Source organism: Mauremys reevesii, linkage group 10 (assembly GCF_016161935.1).
Source record: "Mauremys reevesii isolate NIE-2019 linkage group 10, ASM1616193v1, whole genome shotgun sequence".
Taxonomy (NCBI): Eukaryota; Metazoa; Chordata; order Testudines; family Geoemydidae; genus Mauremys; species Mauremys reevesii.
This window is the reverse complement of record NC_052632.1, coordinates 83,301,886-83,325,750: the sequence shown is the minus strand read 5'-3', so window position 1 is coordinate 83,325,750 and position 23,865 is coordinate 83,301,886. Positions and strand designations below refer to the sequence as shown.

Here is a 23,865-nt window from a genome sequence, read left to right as displayed (position 1 = left end):
GCATTAAAACAGAAGGGAAAGTTCCCAAACTTCAGAGTACATATAAGAATCTGAGTCTCCATTAACTTTGTCCTAAATACAATATAATTCATTTTATTATGGGCTGACCTGAACATTTTCCTTAAATCTATTTTTGCTTTTTAAAACTATCAGTTTGACAACTCCAGAGCAGGAGTTATGTAATTTCAAACCTAAAAAATGTACCATATTTTTTATTTATATAATTTCCCCTCCTTTCCCATTCTTTTTTATTTGTCGCCATAGAACAGAAGTTATTTGGAGCACGAATTGTGTACCTCTGTGTATAGCTCCAAGCACAACAGGGATCATATTATGACCAGACAACTTCTGTAATATAAAGAATTGTTTAATAAAAGCTACAAGACAACAAACTGCTTTCTTTTCAATACTGAATGTTCCACCACTGTTGCCACCTTCAAGTTGCTTCATTAGAATCTTCTCTCCTTTTGCATCTCGTTTTCAAGGCCCCCTTCACTTCTTATTCCTTCTTTCATAGTACTTCCTTAAATTTGAAACAGCATTATTTTCTTGTGCACCAATCTTCTGCCTCTCTATCATTTATAGGATGCCTGTTGCAAGTACTTTGAGCACATGTGGTGTGTTACACATGTACTATTGCTCACAATGTCAAAACGTTCTAGCAGATACAGGGCTCTAGAGTGCTTTGGATAAGTATAGGTAAATAGCTCTAGCATTTTTCCCCCACATGGAAGTACAACGCAGTACAAAATCTTTTCTCTTAAAATACTGATCATGGGCCAGGCAATCTTGCTGTCAGTCAAGATTTTCAACAGAGTGAGTGTTATTTCTACTTTTACACAAGACAGCTCAGGTTATTAAAGAAGCAAGAGAAAATGTATGTTCTTGGATAATACACAGAAGATCTCAAAACAAAGGCATATGTAATATTTGTCTGCACTTGACACTTGCAAGTCCCAGACCTGTGCTGGACCATAAGGGTGCAGCATGTTCATTCTGTACTTTACCATTCATATAATTTGGTCATAGGTCTGCCTTGCTGCAAAGGTGAGCTCTGCAATGGCAGAAGGCTGACATACGTGTTCATAAGTCTAACACCCTCCTCAATGTGAGCATACCAAGTGAAACAGGTGAGGCTATACAAAGAGGGGCATGGTTGGGGGGAGGGCGAGGGGGAGAGACAAACACACTGATCTTTGTCTATTTTCTGCTTTCTGTGACTGCTACAGGGCAGTTTAAATGAGAGCACCTCTTACGCTGCTCCAAGAGTAGGAGATAATGATCCACCATAGAGCTGCAGTAGAAACAGCACAGTTAAAAGCAGAAATTAAAGCCACATTTGTGCATCACCATGTACCTGCATACACTGCATTTCTGGCTATATCTAAAGCTCTTGCCCTGATCTTCAATTGGACTTGGTTCAGTGTATTTATTTTTCAGCCCAGACTAGTTGCTATGGCAGCTAATAGAGAAAGCTCACAGGTCAGAAGTCAGTCTATTCTAAGAAAACTAACTTCTAGATAGAATCAGTAGCTTTTATTTTTTCCAGGATATGAAATACATTTACATTTTATTTTATTTTGCAGAAGAAAATTAAAATTCACTAATTGTTAATTCTGAAAGATACTACTTTGATAAGATCTCTCTTGAGTATAAGCAGCATTATGTAATCAACCTGTCAACACGGCATGATGCCCACTTGTGCCTGTCTGTTCCTGCAGCATATTATATTTACAATATTATATTAACCTGGCAAGTTTATCTCAATAAAGTGTAAAGGAAATCGCTAAATAACTCAGGGTTTTGTACCAGAATTTTTTAGTATTGTATCAACTGCAGAGATCACTGATTTGAAAGTGTCATTCAGGTTTTAGGATAGCAATATAGAGTAAAATGCATATGCACTTTAAAGAGTAAGCTTCATCTTGAATATTGTTTTCTAAGCAAAAATATTCCTAGTGTGAAAATAGGTACAACCAAGGTGAATGAAATTAGATTAGTCAACCTGGCTCCAAGGCTGCTGCACTTACATTAAATAACATTACCGTTTTACTCTGCAATTCTGAAGCTCATCTTGAATACTGATGACTAATGCAGTAATACAGTAAGAATGTTTTGCCACAGACTCACTTTCAGTTTCTACACTGAAATCTTAAAATTTCTAAAACATAAAAATTTACACACTACATTTTTATCTATTGAAAGGAATTGATTCTGGAAGCCACAACCTGTGAAAAATACTGTAACATGTGAAATCCTGTTTGGCTCTCATGTCACTTCTCCAGCAACGTACAACATGTAGCGTGTGCCTTTATCAACAGAAGAAACATAACACTTATATATCAGAACACAACAACATTAAAATAAATGGCAAACTATTTTTAACACTGCCCCTCAAGAAGTGAAAGTGTTATCACAACTATTTCCCACCCCATGACTTCAGATATTAATAGTTCGTAATGTCTGAATAGCACTTAGCATTTATTTATTTATTTGGGCATAAGCTTTCGTGGATAAAAACCCTCACTTTACCCACGAAAGCTTATGCCCAAATAAATCTGTTAGTCTTTAAGGTGCCACCGGACTCCTTGTTGTTTTTGTGGATACAGACTAACACGGCTACCCCGATACTTGACATTTATTTATTTGTGTGTGCAAAGTGTCATCTTTACCTTCGTTACTTCCTACTGTACAAGAAATGCCAGAGAAAGTAATTTTAAATTAAATGATTAATTTAATTAAATTAATTAATTTAAATTTAAAGTAAAAATGCCAGAGAAAGTAAATTTAACAGCAAGATGTAAAGCTAAGAAGTAAACTAGTTTCTTTCACTGATCACATTTCTCCCACTGAGATTAATATGGCAGATTAATATGTGCTCAGAGAAGCATCATAGGTGTATTCTTGGATCTCCCAGCTAAGGCATACAAAAACCAGGAACTCAATATATTTAATTCTGGTTCATATGCTCGCACAACACGCACTCAACCTGTGGAACTCCTTGCCAGAGGACGCTGTGAAGGCCAAGACTATAACAGGGTTCAAAAAAAGAACTAGATAAATTCATGGAGGCTAGGTCCATCAATGGCTATTAGCCAGGATAGGCAGGGATGGTGCTCCTAGCCGCTGTTTGCCAGAAGCTGGGAATGGGCGACAGGGAATGGATCACTTGATTTCCTGTTCTGTTCATTCCCTCTGGGGCACCAGGCATTGGCCACTGTCCGAAGACAGGACACTGGGCTAAATGGACCTTTGGTCTGACCCAATATGACTGTTCTTATGAGAAATATATAAGCAGAATTCAATTATTTTCACATCCAAACATCATTTTAAAAATGTATGTATGTATGGGGAATTTCCTTTTTCTACTACATAATTTGACTGAATATATTCAAAGTTAATGGTCTTAATTGAAATGCAAACCTTATTTTTCAATTTAGACCAACTGAACATGAAATACTCAGACTATACCAAATTCAAATTTCAGACCGAAGCAAAGGCCTTCCATTTAAATATCCTATCTTAAAAGACAACTGAGAGCAAACGGATTTTCCTTTCAGAAGGGATCCTTTAAATTTGATGACTATACTCTCTTTGAGGAGAAAAAGGAAGCTGCTACTATCTGTATAATTATGAGTACACAGAGTGCCAGATAAGTGTGGCAGTTAATTTAATTCCAAAATGGACAATCAGATTTTTGTAGCTTCAGTAATTATACCTCACTCAACATAAATCCAGTTCATACAAGTAAAAGAAAATACAAACGAGAATTCAGAATTATTGGCTCTTTGTTCAACCTAGGCTATGTCTATGCTACAGACACTACTCCAGCACAACTACGTGCTGCAGCTGTACCGTAGACACTTGCTACTGTGACAGAAAGTGTTTTCCCATCACTGTAGTTAAACCACCCCCTCAACAGATGGTAGCTAGGTCAACAGAAGAATTCTATACAGGGGTTAGGTCAGCTGAACTTTGAATCTCAGGGTATGAATTTTTTACACCCCTCCATTACTTAGCTAGGTCAACCTCAGGTTCAGGTATAGATCAAGCCATTTTCAAAGCACCAACCGAGCCTTTTTACCCCCCTTCTAAGGCAGCGTCTACACTATGGGTGATGCAGGGTGGCAGCTATGCCGCTGTAGGACCGGCGAGTAGATGCTTCTGACATTGACAGAAGGGGTTTTTCTGTCAATGTAGGTAGTTCCCAAGCAGCAGTAGCTAGGCTGATGGAATAATTCTTCCATTGATCTAGCCACATCTACACTTGGGTTAGGTCTATTTAACCATGGCGTGTACAACCCTGAGTAACAGAGATGTTGATCTAAATTTTTAGTGTAAATCACGCCCCAGAAAGATGTGTTTCCCTTGGTGAGAGAGAGTGGTTTATGGGCCTGTAGCAGGGTGGACCCCTGCTCCTGCCCTGAAGGGCTTAAAACAGCCCTGGGGGATGGTTGTGGCTGGGAGCTACGAAGTTTGGCTGATTGTGAAGTGGCTGCAGCTGGGCCATGCCCCAATTAGGCCACAGCTGGCCTGTATAAAGAGGCTGGGAGCCAGGAGCTCAGCAGTCTTCCTCTGCCTGGAGAGGGAGAAGGGCCTGGCTGCTTAGAAGCTAGACACAGGGTACCTGAGTGGAGCAGGGCTGGGGAAAGGCTGAGGAGCTCCAGCCTGGAAAGCCCCAGACTGCAGCCTAGCAGGTGGTCAAGAGGTACTAGGGGTTGCAGGGGCAGCTCAGGGGTAGGCAAAGGAAGCAGGTCCAAACCCCTTTGCCTGTGATGAATGGCTGATATTGCAGTCTGCCCCAGGGCGTAGGGGCTAGATGGAGACTGGGCAGTAGCCAAACTGAGGCAAAGTGGGGACAGTAGGGTGGGGGTTCCCCTGGGAGGGGGAGACCCAGTTAAAGGGGCACCGGGGTCCTGGGAGGGACATAGGGGCCAGTAATTGGAAGGCAGATCACTGGCTTGCAGAGGGTGCTCCGGATGCTGGGATGACCTAATTCCCAAGGATGACCAGCAGGAGGTGCCACAGGGGTGAGTCTGCCCGTCTACAGGGCCTAAACTCACGAGTGAAATCCAAGGATTTCAAAACTAGTCAAAAGTTGTGCCATTTACTCACTGTATTATCTTTGGTAAGTAACTGAAGAGAATGATATCAAATTAAAAACCTTTTTCTGAAAACAAGTGTCCTTTTTACATGTGTTACCACCAACACTATAGGCCACTGCAACTGAAAGGATCTTTACTTCTCACAATTAATGTTCTTTAACTTTTGCCCTACATTAAGAATGTAGGGACGGCCATACTGGGTCAACCAATGGTCCATCTAGACCAATATCCTGTTTTCCAACAGCGGCTGGAGCTAGATGCTTCAGATGGAATTATTAAGTAACCCATTCTGTCGCTCAGTCCCAGTTTCCGTCAGAGACTTAGGCACACCCAGAGCATGGGGTTGCATCCCTGATCATCTCAGTTAGCTAATAGCCATTGACTGACCTGTCCTCCATGAATTTACCTAATTCTATTCTGAACCCAATTATACTTTAGGCTTTCACAACATCTTGACAAGTTCCACAGGTTGACGGTGCACTGTGTGAAGAAGTACTTCCTTATGTTTGTTTTAAACCTGCTGCCTATTAATTTCATTGGGTGGCCCTGGTTCTTGTGTTATGTGAAGGAGTAAATAACATTTCCCTATTCACTTTCTACCCACATTATTCACGATTTTACAGACCTCTATCATCTCTCCTCTTAGTCATCTTTTTTTAAATAAGCTGAATCTTTTCAATCTATCCTCATGTGGAAGCTGTTCTAAAGCCCTCTTCATTTTCGTTAACTTTCTTTGTACCTTTTCCAATTCTTTTTTACACACACACACACTTTTTTTTTTTTGAGTGGGGATGACCAGAACTACATGCATTATTCAAGGTGTGGGCATACTATGGATTTATCTAGTGGCACAATGGTGTTTTCTGTCTTAATATCTATCCCTTTTCTAATGGTCCTTAACCCGTTAGCTTTTCTGATTGCCACTGCCCATTGAGTGGATGTTTTCAGAGAACTATCCACGATGACCCCAAGATCTCTTTCTTGAGTGATAACAGCTAATTTAGAACTCATCATTTTGTAGGTATAGCTGGGATTATGTTTCCCAATAGGCATTACTTTGAATTTATCAACATTGAATTTCATCTACCATTTTGTTGCCCAGTCACCCAGTTTTGTGAGATCCCTTTGTAACTCTTTACAGTCAACTTTGAACTTAACTATCTTGAGTAATTTTGAATCATCTGAAAATTTTGCTGCCTGTTTACCCCTTTTTCCAGATCATTTCTGAATACGTTGAACAGCACTGATCCCAGTACAGATCCTTGGGAGACAGGGCTATTTACCTCTCTCCAGTCTGAAAACTGACCACTTATTCCTACCCTTTGTTTCTTATCTTTTAACCAGTTACTAATCTATGAGAGGATCTTCCCTCTTATCTCATGACTGCTTACTCTGCTTAAGAGTCTTTGGTGAGGGAACTTTCCAAAGGCTTTCTGAAAGTCCAAGGATACTATATCCACTGGATCACCGTTGCCCCATGCTTCCTAACTCCCTCAAAGAATTCTAATAGACTGGTGAGGCATGATGTCCCTTTACAAAAGCTGTGTTGACTCTTCCCCAACAAATCATGTCCATCTATGTGTCTGATAATTCTGTTCTTTACTATAGTTCTAACCAATCTGCCTAGTAGTTGAGTTAGGCCTTGGCTACACTTGAGAGTTACAGCGCTGGTGGTGGCTTTACAGCGCTGTAACTCACTCCCCGTCGACACTGGCAAGGCACATATGGCGCTGTATCTCCGTGGCTACAGCGCTGCTTGTACTCCACCTCCACAAGAGGAATAAAGAGTATAGCGTTGCTGATGCAGCGCTGGGGTGCCAGTGTAAACAGGGAATAATCTTAGTATGCTGTTACTGACCTCCGGAAGCTTCCCATAATGCTTTTAAGTGAAGATTACTCTCTTTGTTTTGTTGTGATGCATCTTTGTTTTGTTGTGAACTCCGGGCTCCAGAGCTGCTTATCAAAAAAACAAACACAGCTACTGTTTGCTGTGACTGAGCAGAGGCAGGGGGCTCCCTTTGGAACGCCCACAGCTAGTGTTTGCTTGAGGAGAGAAGCAGCGTGGCGGGAGGGTTTCGGAAGCAGCTGCTTATCTGGTCTGTGAGGAAAAAAACAAACAGCTGCTGTTTGCTTTCAGTGAGTGAGAGAAAGAGGGGTGGGGGAGGGGGTCAGAACTTGCAAGGCAGCTGCTGACAGAGTGTCAGCTCCAAAAATCCACTCTCTCTCTCCCACGCTCCCTGTCACACTCCACCCCCCCCCTTTTGAAAAGCATGTTGCAGCCACTTGAACTCTGGGATAGCTGCCCATAATGCACCGCTCCCAATGCTGCTGCAAATGCTGCCAATGTGGCCACGACAGTGTGCTGGTAGCTGTCAGTGTGGACAGACTGCAGCGCTTTCCCTACTCAGCTGTACGAAGACGAGTTTAACTCTGAGCACTGTACAGCTGCAAGTGTAGCCATACCCTTAGGCTTATCAGCTCCTAACTGGCAGGATTGCCTCTGGAGCCTTTAATTAAAAAAAAAAAAAAAGAGGGAGGGGGAGGGGGGTTACATTAGCTATCTTCAGTCATCTGGTACAGAGGCTGATTTAAGCAATAAGTTACATACCACAGTTAGTAGTTCTACTATTCCACATTCGAGTTCCTTTAGAACTCTTGGGTGAATACCATCTTGTTCTGGTGACTTATTACTGTTTAATTTTTCAACTTATTCTCAAACCTCCTCTACTGACACCTCAATCTGGGGCAATTCCTCAGATCTGTCACCTAAAAAGAACGACTCAGTTTGGACAATGAAAACAGATTACTCCAGTTTTAGTTTTTGTTTAATCACATTCGTTTTCTGGCTCACACCAGAAAAATGCCATAATTTCTGGGTTGCAAACATTCAGGAGAATGCTTATATCTGATCACCATTTGATTTAAAAAAATTTGTTTTAGGTCATTAGAATATTTGTATCAATCTGGGGTCCATAAAGGCCAGGTTAGATTTTGTAAAAACTATGGGGCTAAATTAACTTGACAGTGTCTCTTTAGCTTCTGTATTCTAGTGTTCCATCTGTAAAACAGGAATATTTACCTATGTAATGTGGATTCACTAGTTAATGTTCATGAAGCTTTAAGTGCTGTTATTATATAAAAAGGAGATGTTATGCAATACAAAGCTTGAATTTTTAATCATGCAGTCAGATATTAATAGTTATTGGTGAAACTTACCTCTGAATTTTGTATCATTAAAATCTCAGCCATACAACTGCACTAATAGGTTGTGTGTGTATATTTAACTCGCAGTGAAATATTGAAAAAAGTACAGTTCTTACACCCTGCTGATTTTAGTACTGATGTGAGAACTAGCAGCTTTCTAAGGACCAGTGGTCACTATTCTAATGGGCAATACATTAATACACGTGAACTCACTTAAGAGATTATTTTTTAAAAGGATACTATGAAGGCTGGCTGGCGAGGCAAAATTTGTCCTTATCTCCTTCAGTTTGAGGTTTTTCCCCCCTTTTTAGAACAAATGAGTCACCATTTTACTAATAGCATTAGTTCCCCATCACTCTAACTCTAACAAATTACTTTGCATGTGTGATAGACAAAAGCATTAAGAAAGTTCAGTTTCAAGCTTCTAAAGGTTTATGCTAAATAGAAAAAAAACATTTTCAGATGAATTTCAACCACACGTGTATATCTTGAGGATGTTAAAATATTCCTGTTTTACACATTACCTCTGTGTTCAAAATATGTTCAAATTAGGAGCTTGCAAGTGAAGCAGATGACTGTAGAAAGAGCACTGCCGAGTCTAAAGTAAAGTCACATCAATCCCACAAGGTGGTGCTAGTTCATTTTAAAAGATTCTATATTAACACATCACCAACAGATGTTTTTAGAAGTCTTCTACCTGTGATGGAATTCTACCAACATGTTTTATTAGGTTCATTGTGAACTACTTCAAAATGCTACAAACGTATACCTCTGACTACTGTGTTCTCATTATTATGTCCTTCTGCAGGCAAACATATATTAAATGTAATACTGCCCCACTAAGTCCCAACTGAGGGGAAATTTTGGGACTGGGAGTGAGAGAAGAAGAGATGACAACTAGCTACCAGAACAGGAGTACTTGTGGCACCTAAGAGACTAACAAATTTATTTGAGCATAAGCTTTCGTGGGCTACAGCCCACTTCATCAGATGCATAGAATGGAACATATAGTGAGGAGATGTATATACATACAGAGAACATGAAAAGGTGGGAGTTGCCCAACCAACTCTAAGAGGCTAATTAATTAAGATGAACTGTTGTCAGCAGGAGAAAAAAATTTTTTGTAGTGATAATCAAGATAGCCCATTTAAGACAGTTTGACAAGAAGCTGTGAGGATACTTAATGTGGGGGAAATAGATTCAATGTGTGTAATGGCTCAGCCATTCCCAGTCTCTGTTTAAGCCTAAATTGATACAAAAGTTTTTGTAAGCAGGAGAAAAATAGTTCATCTTAATTAGCCTCTTAGAGTTGGTTGGGCAACTCCCACCTTTTCATGTTCTCTGTATGTACATACATCTCCTCACTATGTTTCATTCTATGCGTCCGATGAAGTGGGCTGTAGCCCACGAAAGCTTATGCTCAAATAAATGTGTTAGTCTCTAAGGTGCCACAAGTACTCCTGTTCTTTTTGCGGATACAGACTAACACGGCTGCTACTCTGAAACTAGCTACCAGCCACTCAACTGGCCTTGTATTAACTAGACTTCCTAGGGTAAGAAGATATTTATCAGTCCAATACCCTGACAGGATATGCATCAGTCTACACGTCAGTACATAAGGCACTGGATATACTGCAACTAAAAAGCTTATTCTGAAACATAACCTAAAACGCAGTACAGTAGAACCTCAAAGACACGAACACTAGAGCTGACTTACTGGTCAACTGGACACCCCGTGGAACCGGAAGTAATGAATCAGGCAGCAGCACAGAAAAAACACAACCCCCCCAAACAGCAAATACTGTACTGTCTTGGAGCTTTAGTCCTGGGGCTCGGGGCTACAGCCACATTGGGTTGGGGGCGAGGGGGGGCTTCTCACTCTCAGGAGCACCAGGGCCCAGAGCTTTAGACCGATGGCGGGGGGGAGCTGGAGGCTCAGGGCTTCAGCCCTGCACAGGGGCACAGCAGTTTTGGGCTTCAGCCACGGGGGGTTGGGGCAGCAGCTGCAGGTGGTGGTGGTGGTGAGTGCTCCGGGTGGGAGGGAGGGGGAAGAAGAGCCTCAGGACTCTGATCCTCGGGAGCACTGGGGGCGCAAGGCTTTAGACCGGGGGAGTGCTGGGGCTTAGAGCTTCAGCCCTGCTGGGGGTGCCGAGGCACCATACTTCAGCCTCGCGGCTCCATTGTTGGCTTCAGCTCTGTTGAGGTGCTGGAACTCAGCGCTTCAGCCCTGCGGCTCCATTGTCAATTTCAGCCCTGTGGGAGGCACTAAGGCTTGAGCTACAAGGGGAGCACCGGTTTCAGCCCCAGTGCTCCCTCTCGTAGTTAAAACTCTGAGCCCTGGCATCACCCTCCCTCCACCCCCAAACTGGGAATGGAGCCGAACAGAGCCCTGATCCCTGAAGCCCCAGTGCTTCCGCTGACCTAAAGCCCTAAGCCCCGTTGCTCCCATGGGGCAGAAGTCCTGAGCCCCCTGCCTGGAGCCCTGGTGCCCCAAGGGTCAGAAGCCCCAACCAACTGCCCCCCACATTGCACTTATCTCCCCCATCCTGCAGCTGCAGCCCCAACCCCCTTCACCGGTGGCTGAAGTCTGTAACCTCTTGTTCAGAGTTATAGACAATCTCCATTCCAGAGGTGTACTTAACTCTGAGATTCTATTGTATGCATTTTCACTTCAAGTTGCACATTGTTTTGTGCTTTCTTAGCTTCTTTCTGTAGATGGTTTTCTAGTTTACAAATAATTTGCCTTTTTGCCAAAATAGCCAATATTAAATTAGTTTAGCAGAAAGTTAATGATATTGATTGTGTACGTAACATTAATATTTTTTCCTGAAGTTTAAAAATATGAAGTGAAGTAAATTTGTCCAGAGCTATTCTACAAGCCAGTCTAATTGCAGCTCTCTGGAAAACCTGTGTACTTTTATGGAAGTGAGAGATTTGATTAACTGGGGGCTAACACCATCTGCTGAACTAACAACTCATTCTAGACTGTGACCAGACAGCAAGAGCATTGCTATATTTTGGGTTCAAAATATGCCAGCAAGTGCCATTAATACTATTCATAGGTCATAGACACCTTTTTGCAATGATCTTCAGTTCTGTCAGACCATTCAGGATACTGTTCCTCTCACACAAGGGGACACTAAGAGGTGTGATATTTGCATGTGAAACAACAATGCTGTCAACTTGAAATCTAATTAATTTAAAGAAAAAATGAAAATGAAGAACTACACTGGCCAACTGAGTTCCCGGACACTTTTTTTTTTTTGGACTGTGCAATCAAACTTCTGAAACTGTGGCTCTCTTCTCCACCCCCCATTACTGTGTGAAATATCCACAAACAAAAAGGGAAACAGTGAAAGTGACTATACACAAGTATCAGAGGGGTAGCCGTGTTAGTCTAGATCTGTAAAAGCAACAAAGAATCCTGTGGCACCTTATAGACTAACAGACGTTTTGCAGCATGAGCTTTCGTGGGTGAATACCCACTTCTTCGGATGCAAGTCAAATGCTTTCAAATTTACTCTAAGGTTTCTTGCGACAAGTTACAAAGCAAACTGAAAAGAATTTTTCCCTCTTTAATCTTTTTCGGTTATAATAATCTGAGGCATAACTCATGACAGTAGATGTAACATTTTCAGGCGTAAGTACTATTTTTAAGTTGACCGCCCTTTAAGTGGATCTAAATTCCAAGACCCTTTAATGTTAAAGGGTATCGTTCGCGTATCAGACATTTAGCATATACATAAAACCTACATCTAACCATAAATCTGGAACTTTTTGATGTCGAATCACTCAAATTATTTAGACCTTATATTCTGTATATTTCTCCTATATTTACACATTCTGACCTAGAGTTTCAATGTTTGGGGGGGGGGGTAAGGGAAGGGGGTTTCCATTTTAAACTTCTGAAATACAGTGTAATCTTATCTTCCAGCAACAAAAATGCCATTCCCTTATATAACACTGCTCAAAAGTGATCATCTTTCCTACAACATGTAAAACGTTTTCATAACTAAAAAAAAACTTAGTAAACTTTGCTTAAAAATAGCTTACTTCAACACCCACAAAAGAAAAACACCCCAAAACCCCCAAAGAACCACATGGAACACAAAACCACACTAGATTTAAAACAAAACAAAAAACAAAACAAAGCTATGGTGCTAAATTGAAAGATTCTTTGACAATTCAAATAACTGCAATTTTGCATATCAGGTGAAGAGTTAAAACACTCATAAGATACTGTAAATAAGTCATTTCAAAGTAGCAGCTGTGTTCTTTTTGCAGATGCAGACTAACAGGAGTACTTGTGGCTAGTACTTAGAGACTAACAAAAGCTTATGCTCAAATAAATTTGTTAGTCTCTAAGGTGCCACAAGTACTCCTGTTCTTTTTGTAAAAAAGTGACAATCTTTGTATGTGTGTGTGTGTAATATAAGAGACAGACAAAGGTTTTGGTAAGAAAGTTAGTTGTAGGACAGCAACTATAGCTAATCATGAAACCTATAAACAATTTCAGTGCAGATGTTAAGAATCCTGTAAATAAGGATTAACTACTTAGATCTGATTTATTTTGCTTTAAATTCTCAATACTGTGTAATAACGCCTCAGAAACTTGAAAATTTAATTATTTTCCCTACCAAAGCTGTCTATTTGGCAAACACCATTCTTTCCCATTTCTCAGATGCAGAATTCACCTCTATGCGCTCCATAAACATTAGCAACATCGGCATGAGTGTGCCAGAGTTCTGGCATATTAGTCTTACAACAGCACCTGGTGCCCCATTGTGTTAGCGGCTCTACAAAATACATAATAAAAGACTAACTGCCTTAAAGTTTAGACAAGACAGTTTAGACAAATAGACAAGACAGACTGCTTGTGTGAACAACGGAGAGATACCCCCATTTAACAGACAAAGAACTGAGGCACCGAGAGTTTAATTCACTAGTCCATGGTCAGACAGAAAAACTGTAGGAGATCCAGGAACTGAACCCAACTCTCGTGAATCCCAGTCCAGTGTCAAACCATCCTTTCTCTGTGGAAAACTATGATTTTACTGCAACAGAGCCAAAAAAGAGAATACTGCATCTCCTGTCTAGGTCCATGTGAAGGGATACATTATTCCCTCCCTAGTTTAGTAAGAGTACAAGAGTTACTTTCCAGGGACATTTAGACATTTACTTGTGGCCTGAGAACAACCATGCTCATTGTAGCCATGTTAATCATTTTTCCTGGGAGGGTTGTAAAAGTGAAGCTCCTGGAACAGGACAAATGGGAGGTTCCCTTTACTCCTTCATATCCTTCTCAAGCTGCCAAATGGAAGCCATGGTATCATGAGGACTTTTTTTAAGTAACAGAAATAGCTAACCATTCACCTCATTGCCAATGTTTTCCCTTTTTTTGGTCAGCCTCCTTTCATTTGTTTTCTCTAAAGTGGATGAGAAAACCATGGCTGGTTGCTCTTATTTGCTAGAGTCTAAAAGTATGATGACACTGCAATGAAAGACGTGGGGCAATGAGTCTCAGAGCTTGAGTCAATTGACTTTGTATCACAGGACTCAGGCTGCAGGCCTAAAAACTGCAATGTAGACGTTCTGGCTTGGGCTAAAGCCCAGGCTCTGAGACCTCCCCGATCACGGGGTTTCCGAGTCTGGATTCTAGCCCAAGCCAGAACGTCTACACTGCTATTTTCAACCCCTTAGTCCTGTGAGCCAGAGGCAGCTGACCTGGGCTCAGAGACTCACTATTGCAGGTTTTTCATTGCTTTGTAGACATACCTTAAGACTCAGAGTGGGGATTTAGTACAATAGCTTTGGACTAAGTCTGATGAGATAACTGATTTGGATAAAAAACACCCACGCTCCCAGAACCAGAATAGGATTGCAACTAGTGTAGACCAGAAGTTTTTCCAACTGCCATCTTTGGAATGGAAATACAGATAGAGGGATGAGTGCTTTTGAATTGCCTGCTGTAATTTTGCTTTGTTTGTTTTTAATTCTTGTTTCTAGTTAAAAATACTGCTGATTTATTTCAAGCCATTTAATCCGCATTCTCAGTTCCACAAGATGACTTGGGAAATAAAACATCACTTCCCAAATAGAATCCATGGTGATTTCCTAAGTTAGAAGAATTGTAAGGTTCCTTGAGTATCTGACACATATAGTGTCCACCAGCCAATTGATTTCAAATTAATCATTTATTTACACTAGTGCTCACTCCTTAACAGTTTTCTGATTTTACAAAGATTAAACTCCTCCATTCTAGTTTTTAGGGACATAGTATTTCAATTAACAATATACAGCTGTTGCATGATGTTCTGTTGCACATTACCTGTTCAACAATATAGCAGTCAGTGTTGAACATATTGAATAATGGGTGATGTTTAACAACCCCATTCAAAACAATAAAATGTGTAGCAAATTGATATGCTAATCAGAGTAATTCAAAACATGAACTACAGCTTATATGATGGAATGCTAACGTGTGGCAGTTAGTCCCAAGACTAAACATTTTGAAGAGGTTGTGCAAACTGTAAATTGAGATCCTTAACTCTACATTTAAAAAGAAACAAAAACCAACTATCTATGACAGTCCAAATTTTGATTCCCTAAGTGACGGTTATCCTTCAGGCTGGACCAGCAGCATGCAGTAAATTTCAATAAACTTCCATCAGCAAAAATGTACCGTTAACCTGCCTGTAAAGCAATATCAATGCCCAACAGCTTATAATTTAAGTTCCCCAGCTTGTAAACATTTATGCACTTAACTTTAGTTATTGTATTTAACTTCAGGAATGTTAAAAAAGTCACATTGATGGGCTTCGCTGATTTAAAAAAAAAAATCATACTTTTTTTGCCCATCATGTTAGTTCTACCTAGTTAGTTTAACACTAGTGGGTCACACACTTTGTAGCTTATTTGAGCCTTGTTTTCACACATACCAGAGGCTCCTTGAATTCCTCCATTCCACCCCACAAATTCCCTGCATGCCACCTTCTCATCCACCTCTATTTCTGGGGCTCCTTGCAACTCTCCCCACTGTCTCCCTGCCACAGGTTTTGTGTGATCCTCCATTTCCACATCCTTCCATGACAGGGTCCCCCAGTTTCCCCCCATAGCAGTGGCCCTGTGCACCCCCATTCCTGCACCCCTAATACTAAAGACTCTGTGCAGCTCCCCATTTCCCATTCATCATCTGTCTGGGAGATAAATCAGTCAACATGTTAAATTGTTGGGATGGGCAGGTATGAGATGGAATATTCTGCTGGAATACGTTAATGGGTGCCATCAACCAGTTGTTTGATCTATAGACAACTGCAGAGGTGCTTGAAGCTGTAGTAGTGCTAAACAGATGGAAAGTGCTCCATGTGTTCCTCATTTCCTCCTAAATTAATAGGGTTCTAGCCACTGATGCCAAGACCATTCCCTGAAATTTTGGAATTGATCAGATGCAGCTTTCAAAAGTTATCACATTACAGATAAGAGAAATGCCATCAAGCTGAGCATAATGCCTTCACAAGCTTGGCCAAATGGCTGGAAAGCTCTCTTAATGCTTGTTAAAACACAGGCCAATATTGTTTATCCGTGTGTTAGCCTGCCAGCGTTAAGAGGACTTTCCTATCATGTTAAACTAACATGACTGAAAAACCACATCATTTTTGCCAAAGACAGGGTCGTTGACTTGAACATGACTGCTCATGTGCTTAAAGTTAAGCATGTGCATAAGCGCCTGCAGGATGGGGGCCTGCACAGACAAAATATCAAAAGAATGGAGACTGAGTAACAAACAAATGCACCTGTGGTTGAGGCGCACTGCACTTCTAATTAGCTTCATGTTTTGAAACAGATACTCTCTCTTTAAAATGGAGGACTAAAGTTCATAGGCTTCAAGGAAGAAATATGTCTTAATGGGGAATCTGGAGGACAGTCAGATATAGTATAAAGGAGAAAATCCTGAAATGGAGAGTGCAGACATCCGTTCTGAACATTCCATTCCAAAAATGTAGGTTTGGTATTTTTAACTCGATTCCAGCCAATAAGAAACTTTCACATGAGAATTTTTTAAACAGCTGGCTTTTAAACTTAGAGAGGCTTTGCCAATAGGGACAAACATCACAATAATGGGAGGTGTTGGCTGGATGGCATTAGTTAGCAAGAAAATGAAATGACCTAATTTGTGTTAAAAAGCTGACAACTGTTGACAACAGAATAGCAGTTATTGAAATGTTGAGATTTTTAAAGGAGATGGGAGACACATCTAACAATTATGATTTTCTTTCTGGACCTCTTTCTGTTCCTCTCTACGCAGTACTCCATACTCCTCTCCCAGCTCTGACTATGAAACCTTTACCACCTCACTTATCCTCCCTTCTGGCCAGCCCCTGTATCTTTGGGGTACAGGAAGAGACAAGCAGCAGCAACTCCAGGCTCTTACCTACACAGATTCTAGCCTCGACACCTCTTCTCCTCTTCATTTAATTCAGGTTTTTTCTATCCTCTTTTTTTTTTTTTTGCACAGTCACTCTCAGCAATTCCTCCTACAATCTTACAAACCACTATAAGCCACATTACTTTCCCAGTACCGAAAACTTACTAAAAATACCTTCAAAATGAGGTGAGAGATCAGAGACCCTCATTACCAGCTGAAGCTCCCACAGTAGGTAGAACATTCACTTTTAAAACAAATATATCTCAAGTATTTGTTTATTAGTATCACTTAATTTACTGTATGTTGGCCAAAAACAGAGTGGAGGGAGAAGGGGACTGAATGTTTCACTGATTTACCAAAGTCCAAGAAAGAAGATTGAAAGTTAAAAATGTTGAATAACCGTAAGAGAATTTAATTCAAACACTGCTGAGGGATTGAGCAACAATCTGAAAACAACGGCTCCCACATATAGTTTTAAGAAAGAAGAGAGAGATAATATCAGGTTACATGAAGATCTAAAATGAACTCAAACAATAAAAGCATCATACATTCCCTGGTACCCAGACCCTCATGTCTCAGAGTGAGACTTGCTAGAATAATGTAACGATCAAGATAGTAAAATACATCTAATTAGTAGCAATATAAAAACAGCCAATTGACATATATTAACTAAAACTTGTTTACTATTAGTTCATGTTGAAGCCTACCACTTCATTGTGATTCTTAAGTAATCGTATTTGGCATCCATTTAAATTAATTATAGGACTCGAACATACTATGGAGTCAATTCATTAAACATCTTTTACTAAGGACAGGTCTGAACAAGAATCTTTTGGCAATATTATAACTCTAGATAGGGGAGTGATTTTTGTGTCATTTTTATACTGATAAAAGCCTTTGTGTTGACATCATTATGCCAATACAACTTATTTTGTTTGGGGAACTGTTATAAGCTATGCCAGCTAAAGCACATTTTTGCCAGAAGCTATATCTACCTTTTCTAGTGTGGACTGGAACTTAGTGTATTCACTCAAATCTTACATAATGAAATTCAAGTATGTTTTGCTAAGAAATAGTCCTCTTGACAAATAACCTTGCATAGCAAACACAGAAGTGATTGTGTGACCTACTAAGTAAAGTTAAAATGTGTCATATACTAAATTTGTATCCAGGCTACGTAGTATGCGTGATGAAACTCCCTTCAAGATTGAAGTACAGATTTGATGAGTAACATTAAAAGCGTCAGCTGAAGACAACTGGTATTTAAATACTAACTTGAAAATCCACTTTAGAATGTCTTAAATGCTTAAAGCCGTTCCAGTGTGGTCAGACAATTGTATTCTATATTCTATGGCTATCATGCAGCATTAAACTTTACTTGACAAAAAACACAATTTATGTAGTTCTATAACTTTAGAATCATTCCCTTCAAGTGGGCTCCATTTGACAATGATCCTGAAATATCTTATGTAAGAATTCTATGCTAGCTTTACCTTAAGGCTTTTACATAATATAAATTGGAAGCTAAGGTACAGTTTATCTCCCTCAATACAGTACTATTTAAAAAGAACTGCAAAATGCCAGCTCCTGAACACACATTACAAAGATGAGGTGTACCAAGGAATTAGAAAGCTCTTCAGCTTTCACAATGTTGTTATAAAAAGCAAACTGAAACTTGAAGGTGAACTACATGAGTAAACAACAAAGCATAAGAAATTAACACTTCGTTCTAGCAAGTTGCACTCAGGTTTTGGCTGAATTTTAAAACATTCAGTCTTGCCTAGCAAAAGTCTCTTTTGGGTCTAACTGAATCTACAGGGGACAGAAAGAGAACAAACAAAGAAGAAAAAACACAGAAGACAAAAATGAAGTACAAAGAACATTCTAAGAATTTGCAAGAATATCATCATGCCAGAATAAGACATATGCAAGAAATATCATCTTGAACACAGAAGTGAAATATATAATACTTGTATATACTTCATATTTCTATAAACTAAGTAGCTGGTATTGGAATTCCCATTCCTCAAGCTTCGCAACACATTAGGACATAAAAATCACTTACTAATGGCAGATTCAGTGCCTTCACTCTTTCATATGAAGACCACAAGGAACCAATAGTTACCTAGTAAGATGCAGTTTATGCTAAATTCAAGAGCAAGGCTAGTTCCTTGACAACAAAAAGCCACTTGACTGTGCAGGATTGAAAAAAAATCCTGCATTCATTTGTGCACTCCTAGTGGCAACAACTTAAAGTGGAAGAGAAAGATATAATTTTTTTTATTAACGCTAATGTTAAAATTATATAATACATAGGTTAAGAAAAGAGAGTGTCTGTACATCTAGGTATAGTGCTTACATTATTCACAAATACAAAGTTTGTTTTGTCGTAAGATACATACATTAAACAAGAGATCTGAAGCTGTACCAAAAAAAAATCTTCCAATGGGACACATTTTGCATTGATACATTTTTACTATAAAATATGTAATTATTACATAGTTAATTATCTAGAAAGTCACAGGTTTATCATCAGACACACAGTGTGGATAATGTAATATCTTTACTGGACTAACTTCACACAGAAGAGCTCTGGGTAAGGTCTAAAGCTTCTCTCTCACCAACAGAAGTTGGTCCAATAAAAGATGTTATCTCGCCTCCTCTTTCTAATATTCTCAGATCAAAATGGCTACAACATTGCATACAATTATTATAGTCAGGCATTTGCAACAGAGTAGATTTCACTGAAGTTTCCCTTGCAAACATTATTTTCAAATTAAAATTGAAAGATTTCACTATCGATTAGAGAGCTACACTTTTAATTCAACAATTTTTCTAGCAACTAACATGAAATTTAGGATTTCTTGCATCTGAAGAAGTGGGTATTCACCCACGAAAGCTCATGCTGCAGAACGTCTGTTAGTCTATAAGGTGCCACAGGATTCTTTGTTGCTTTTACAGATCCAGACTAACACGGCTACCCCTCTGATACTTAACATGAAATTAAGGCTCCAGATAAAGTCAGAGCTGGTTTCCATGAAGAGGAAAAAAATAGCTACACAAACTCTAGGCCCACCCTGTCCTGGAATCAGAGAAATAAATTCAAACACATGTCTTACCTGCTTAGTTTTCTTTCAACTTCTTTGGTAGCTTTAGCTTCCAATTCTCTGGAACAGAAAAGGATGTTGGTTACCATGTCAACAGAAGAGCAGAACAAATATAATTGGGGTGGGTTTAAAAGACACACTGATCTCCATGTGTTGGTTCCTCATGGGGGAGAGGCTAGCAATGATCTCTGAATACAGGTATCCATAGGTTTTATCTTGGGATGGAGAGAGAATAGGGATGGAGCAAAACAAAACATACAGACACCAATTAATCTATTTTTCCTCACACTCCCTTAAAACCTTTTGTTAAGCCACAAAAAAATAGTAAAAGTCTCTTCCATTAAAAAGGGATGAGGGAAAACTGTGCTTAACCTTGTTAACGTAAAAATAAATAGAAGGCAAGATCTGAGCAGTATGCTACACAGAGACCTGACTTTGAATTATGGACACACAATAATGACATATGAACGTAGGAGATCAAACCTCCAAGGCAGTGGAAAACCGAACCAGGAGCAGGAGATTCAACCCCAAAGACATGACCAGCTCCAGTCGGGGCAAGTGTCGGATGTATTTGATCCCACAGAAACCCAAGATCCGTTCTTTTTAAACTCTGACCGCGCGTGTTTAGGCTGCGAGGACAATAAACTACCGATGCACAGAACTGCTTCTGGAGGCGGCGAGCCAGGCTCCGGCGGATAGCGGAGCTGGGAAGCTGAACACCACTCCTCTCTCCCTGACCACAGCACATTGTCGGTCGGGGTGGGCAGCCCTTCTGAGGCACTAGCTAGAGACACTCAAGTGGTTTTAACCCGGTTACACCCAGGCCCAGCGGCAGCAGGGACGTGTTAACCGAAACTAACAGCGGCGCCGCCCGAGGGCACCCGCCGTGCAGCCCAGCGCAGGGCGGGACTGGCGGGGTAGGAGGCGGGTCGGGACGGCAGCTACCCTCCAGGGCCGCCCGGCCAAAGGGGCGCATCCCCCAGCTGCCCCCGTCCCTGCCGGCAAGGGGCTCGCCAAGGCCACGGAAAGAAACGAAGAGTGTCCCGCTCCGCGCCCCCTCCCCCAGCGCCCACCCGCTCCGCTCCGCGCCTCGCGGCCCCGCATCCCAGCGCCCTTCGCCCCTCCCCGCCTATCACCTCATGTATGTAAAGTGCTCGGAGTCCGGCCCGGGGTGGCTGCGGCCCGGGCCCGGCGCTGGCTCGGCGGCTCTCTAGGCGGCCTGGGCCCGGCACAGTGGAGCTCGGGGGCCCGGCAGCTGCTGCAGCAGCGTCGCCGCCATTTCCTGCCTCCGTCCTAACTTGGCCGGGTCCGGCGCTGGCCCGCCGCACCGGAAGAGCAATCCCGCCGGGGACATCACTTCCGGGGCACCCCAATCCCCCAATATGGCGCCCTAGCAACCCCCCTAACAACCCGGAGGGCAGCGAACACGCCTCCTCCCCAGGATGCGCCGCAGACAGACAGACACCCCCTGGGCATCACGCCAGCTCCCCGGGCGGACAGCCGCCTAGGCGAACAGAAAGCGTGAGCCCCCCCCTCCCCGAGAGCCAGAAACCCCCTGCAAAGACCCTCCGTCCCCGGACCCCCCACACACAGAGCGTCCCACAAGCGCCTCTCACGGCTCCCGCGTCCCTGCCACACACAGCCTGGGGCTACACTTAACGCTTGTGCTGGCCTCATGCCCGGGGCGGCAGGTTTGTAGAATGTTTTGTGGTGCCCAGAACAGGTCCAAGTTCCGCCCCCGCATATTGGTGCACCTAACAGACTGAATGGGGTAGGCTGAGGGGCCTGGGAGGGGAGTGATTATTCCCCTCTATTCAACACTGGTGAGGCCGCACCTGGAGTATTGTGTTCACTTTTGGTCCCCCACAAAAGGGATGTGGACAAATTGGAGGGAGGCCAGCGGAGGGCAATGAAAATTATTAGGGGGCTGAGGCACATGACTTACGGGGAGAGGCTGAGAGAACTGGGGTTATTTAGTCTGCAGAAGAGAAGAGTGAGGGGGGATTTGATAGCAGCCTTCAACTACCTGAAAGGGGCGTTCTAAAGAAGATGGAGCTAGGCTGTTCTCAGTGGTGGCAGATGACAGAACAAGAAGCAATGGTCTCAAGTTGCAGTGGGAAACACTATTTCACTAGGAGGGTGGTGAAGCACTGGAATGGGTTACCTAGGGAGGTGGTAGAATCTCCATCCTTAGAGGTTTTTAAGGCCTGGCTTGACAAAGCCCTGGCTGGGATGATTTAGTTGGTGTTGGTCCTACTTTGAGCAGGGGATTGGACTAGATCAGTGTTTCTCAAACTGGGATCACCGCTTGTGTAGGGAAAGCCCCTGGTGGGCCGGGCCGGTTTGTTTTCCTGCCCCGTCTGCAGGTCCAGCCGATCGCGGCTCCCACTGGCCAATGGGGGCTGCTGGAAGTGGCGGCCAGTAAGTCCCTCAGCCCGTGCCGCTTCCAGCAGCTCCCATTGGCCTGAAGCAGTGAACCACGGCCAGTGGGAGCTGCAATCGTCTGGACCTGCGGTCAGGGCAGGTAAACAAACCGGCCCGGTCCGCCAGGGGCTTTCCCTACACAAGCGGCGATCCCAGTTTGAGAAACCCTGGACTAGATGACCGCCTGAGGTCTCTTCCAACCCTAATATTCTACATGTGCTGTAGAATTAAGCAAAGGACACAGAAGGGCATCAAAAATGATTAAGTGTATAAAATAGCTTCTCTATGAGGACATACTTCCATAAAAAGGCTGGGGCTGTTCAGCTTAGAAGAGAGATGACTAAGGGGAGCTATAAGTCTATGAAATCATGAATGGTGTGGAGAAAAAGAATACGGAAGTATCATTTATCTCATAACACAAGAGCCAGGGGTCACCATCTGAAATTAATAGGCCGCAGGTTTAAAACAAACATAAGGCAGCATTTCTTCACACAACACACCATAATAATAATAATCAACCTGCAGAACTCATTATCAGGGGATGTTGTAAAGGCCAAAAATATAACTCTGTTTAAAAAAAAAAAAAGAATTAGATAAGTTCATGGAGGATAGGTCCCTCAATGACTAGTAGCAAAGATGGTCATGCTGTAGGTGTCCCTAAGCCTCTGATGCCAGAAGCTGGGACTAGACAACAAGGGATGGATCATTCAATAATTGCTCTGTTCTGTTCATTCGCTCTGAAACATCTGGCACCAGCCTCTGTCGGAAGACAGGATACTGGTCTAGGCGGACCATTGGTCTGTCCTGGTATGGCCGTTCTTATGTTGACACTTTGTGTTTTAAGGGTATAAAGCTTTAACTTTTTAAATCTCAATATCTACGGTCATTAAATAATTATTGTCTGATCCCCCCTAATTTCCTGCAACTGTGAAAAATTAAATAGATAAATACAAAAGAATGTTTAAAATAAACAGATAGTATATGTTGAAATTATATTAAAAAAAATCGAATTCTGCCTATTTATAGGGTGATACATCGCCACACAGTGCGTGCAAGAAATCCATCTCTGGGGCATGAAACCCCCACTATGAAAGACCTCCTTATTTATATACATAAAGAACATGAGACCTGCCTGAACCCCAGCAGCATCAGACCTATGGAATTCGTGTTGCCATATATTCAATGGACCAATCCCAGTTTTGAATGGAAACTGTCTTGTGTCCTGCATCCAACAAGACAATAAAATTGTCCTGAGATACCTTTGGGACACAACACAATCATCTCAATATTGGAATAGACAGACTCCACCCCCAAAACAGAGTATAAAATATGGTAACTCTGTAATGGAACCACAAGTGCCACCATGGCAGTCAACTTGGACAGGGAGAGTCTCTAAGTCAGTTCCTTCAGCCACCATGTGAGTAGTTTTGATCTACTTTCTCAACATCATTAGGTTACTTAAGTGACTGGAACTGAACAGAATTTCAAGCCATGTCTCACCAATATCACAGCGAGAGAGACTATCACTTCCCCGAGCAACCTAGGAAGATACAAAGCAAGTAGCTAGGAGAGTAATAACATACTATTTCCATAAAGTATT

The 23,865-nt window shown here is 41.8% G+C and overlaps 1 protein-coding gene across 6 annotated transcripts in view; it reads right to left on the bottom strand.

Annotated features, from left to right (window-relative positions):
• Positions 1 to 23,865, bottom strand: part of TNRC6A (trinucleotide repeat containing adaptor 6A) — a 170,197-nt gene that overhangs the window by 61,438 nt on the left and 84,894 nt on the right. For 5 of the 6 annotated variants that reach the window (XM_039490564.1, XM_039490565.1, XM_039490569.1 and 2 more), the window contains exon 3: positions 19,854 to 19,901. In XM_039490564.1, the coding sequence (XP_039346498.1) occupies positions 19,854 to 19,901 (48 nt within the window). Of the gene's footprint in view, positions 1 to 19,853; positions 19,902 to 20,977; positions 21,174 to 23,865 lie in introns of those variants that run through there. The other variant, XM_039490568.1, reaches the window with a different exon arrangement.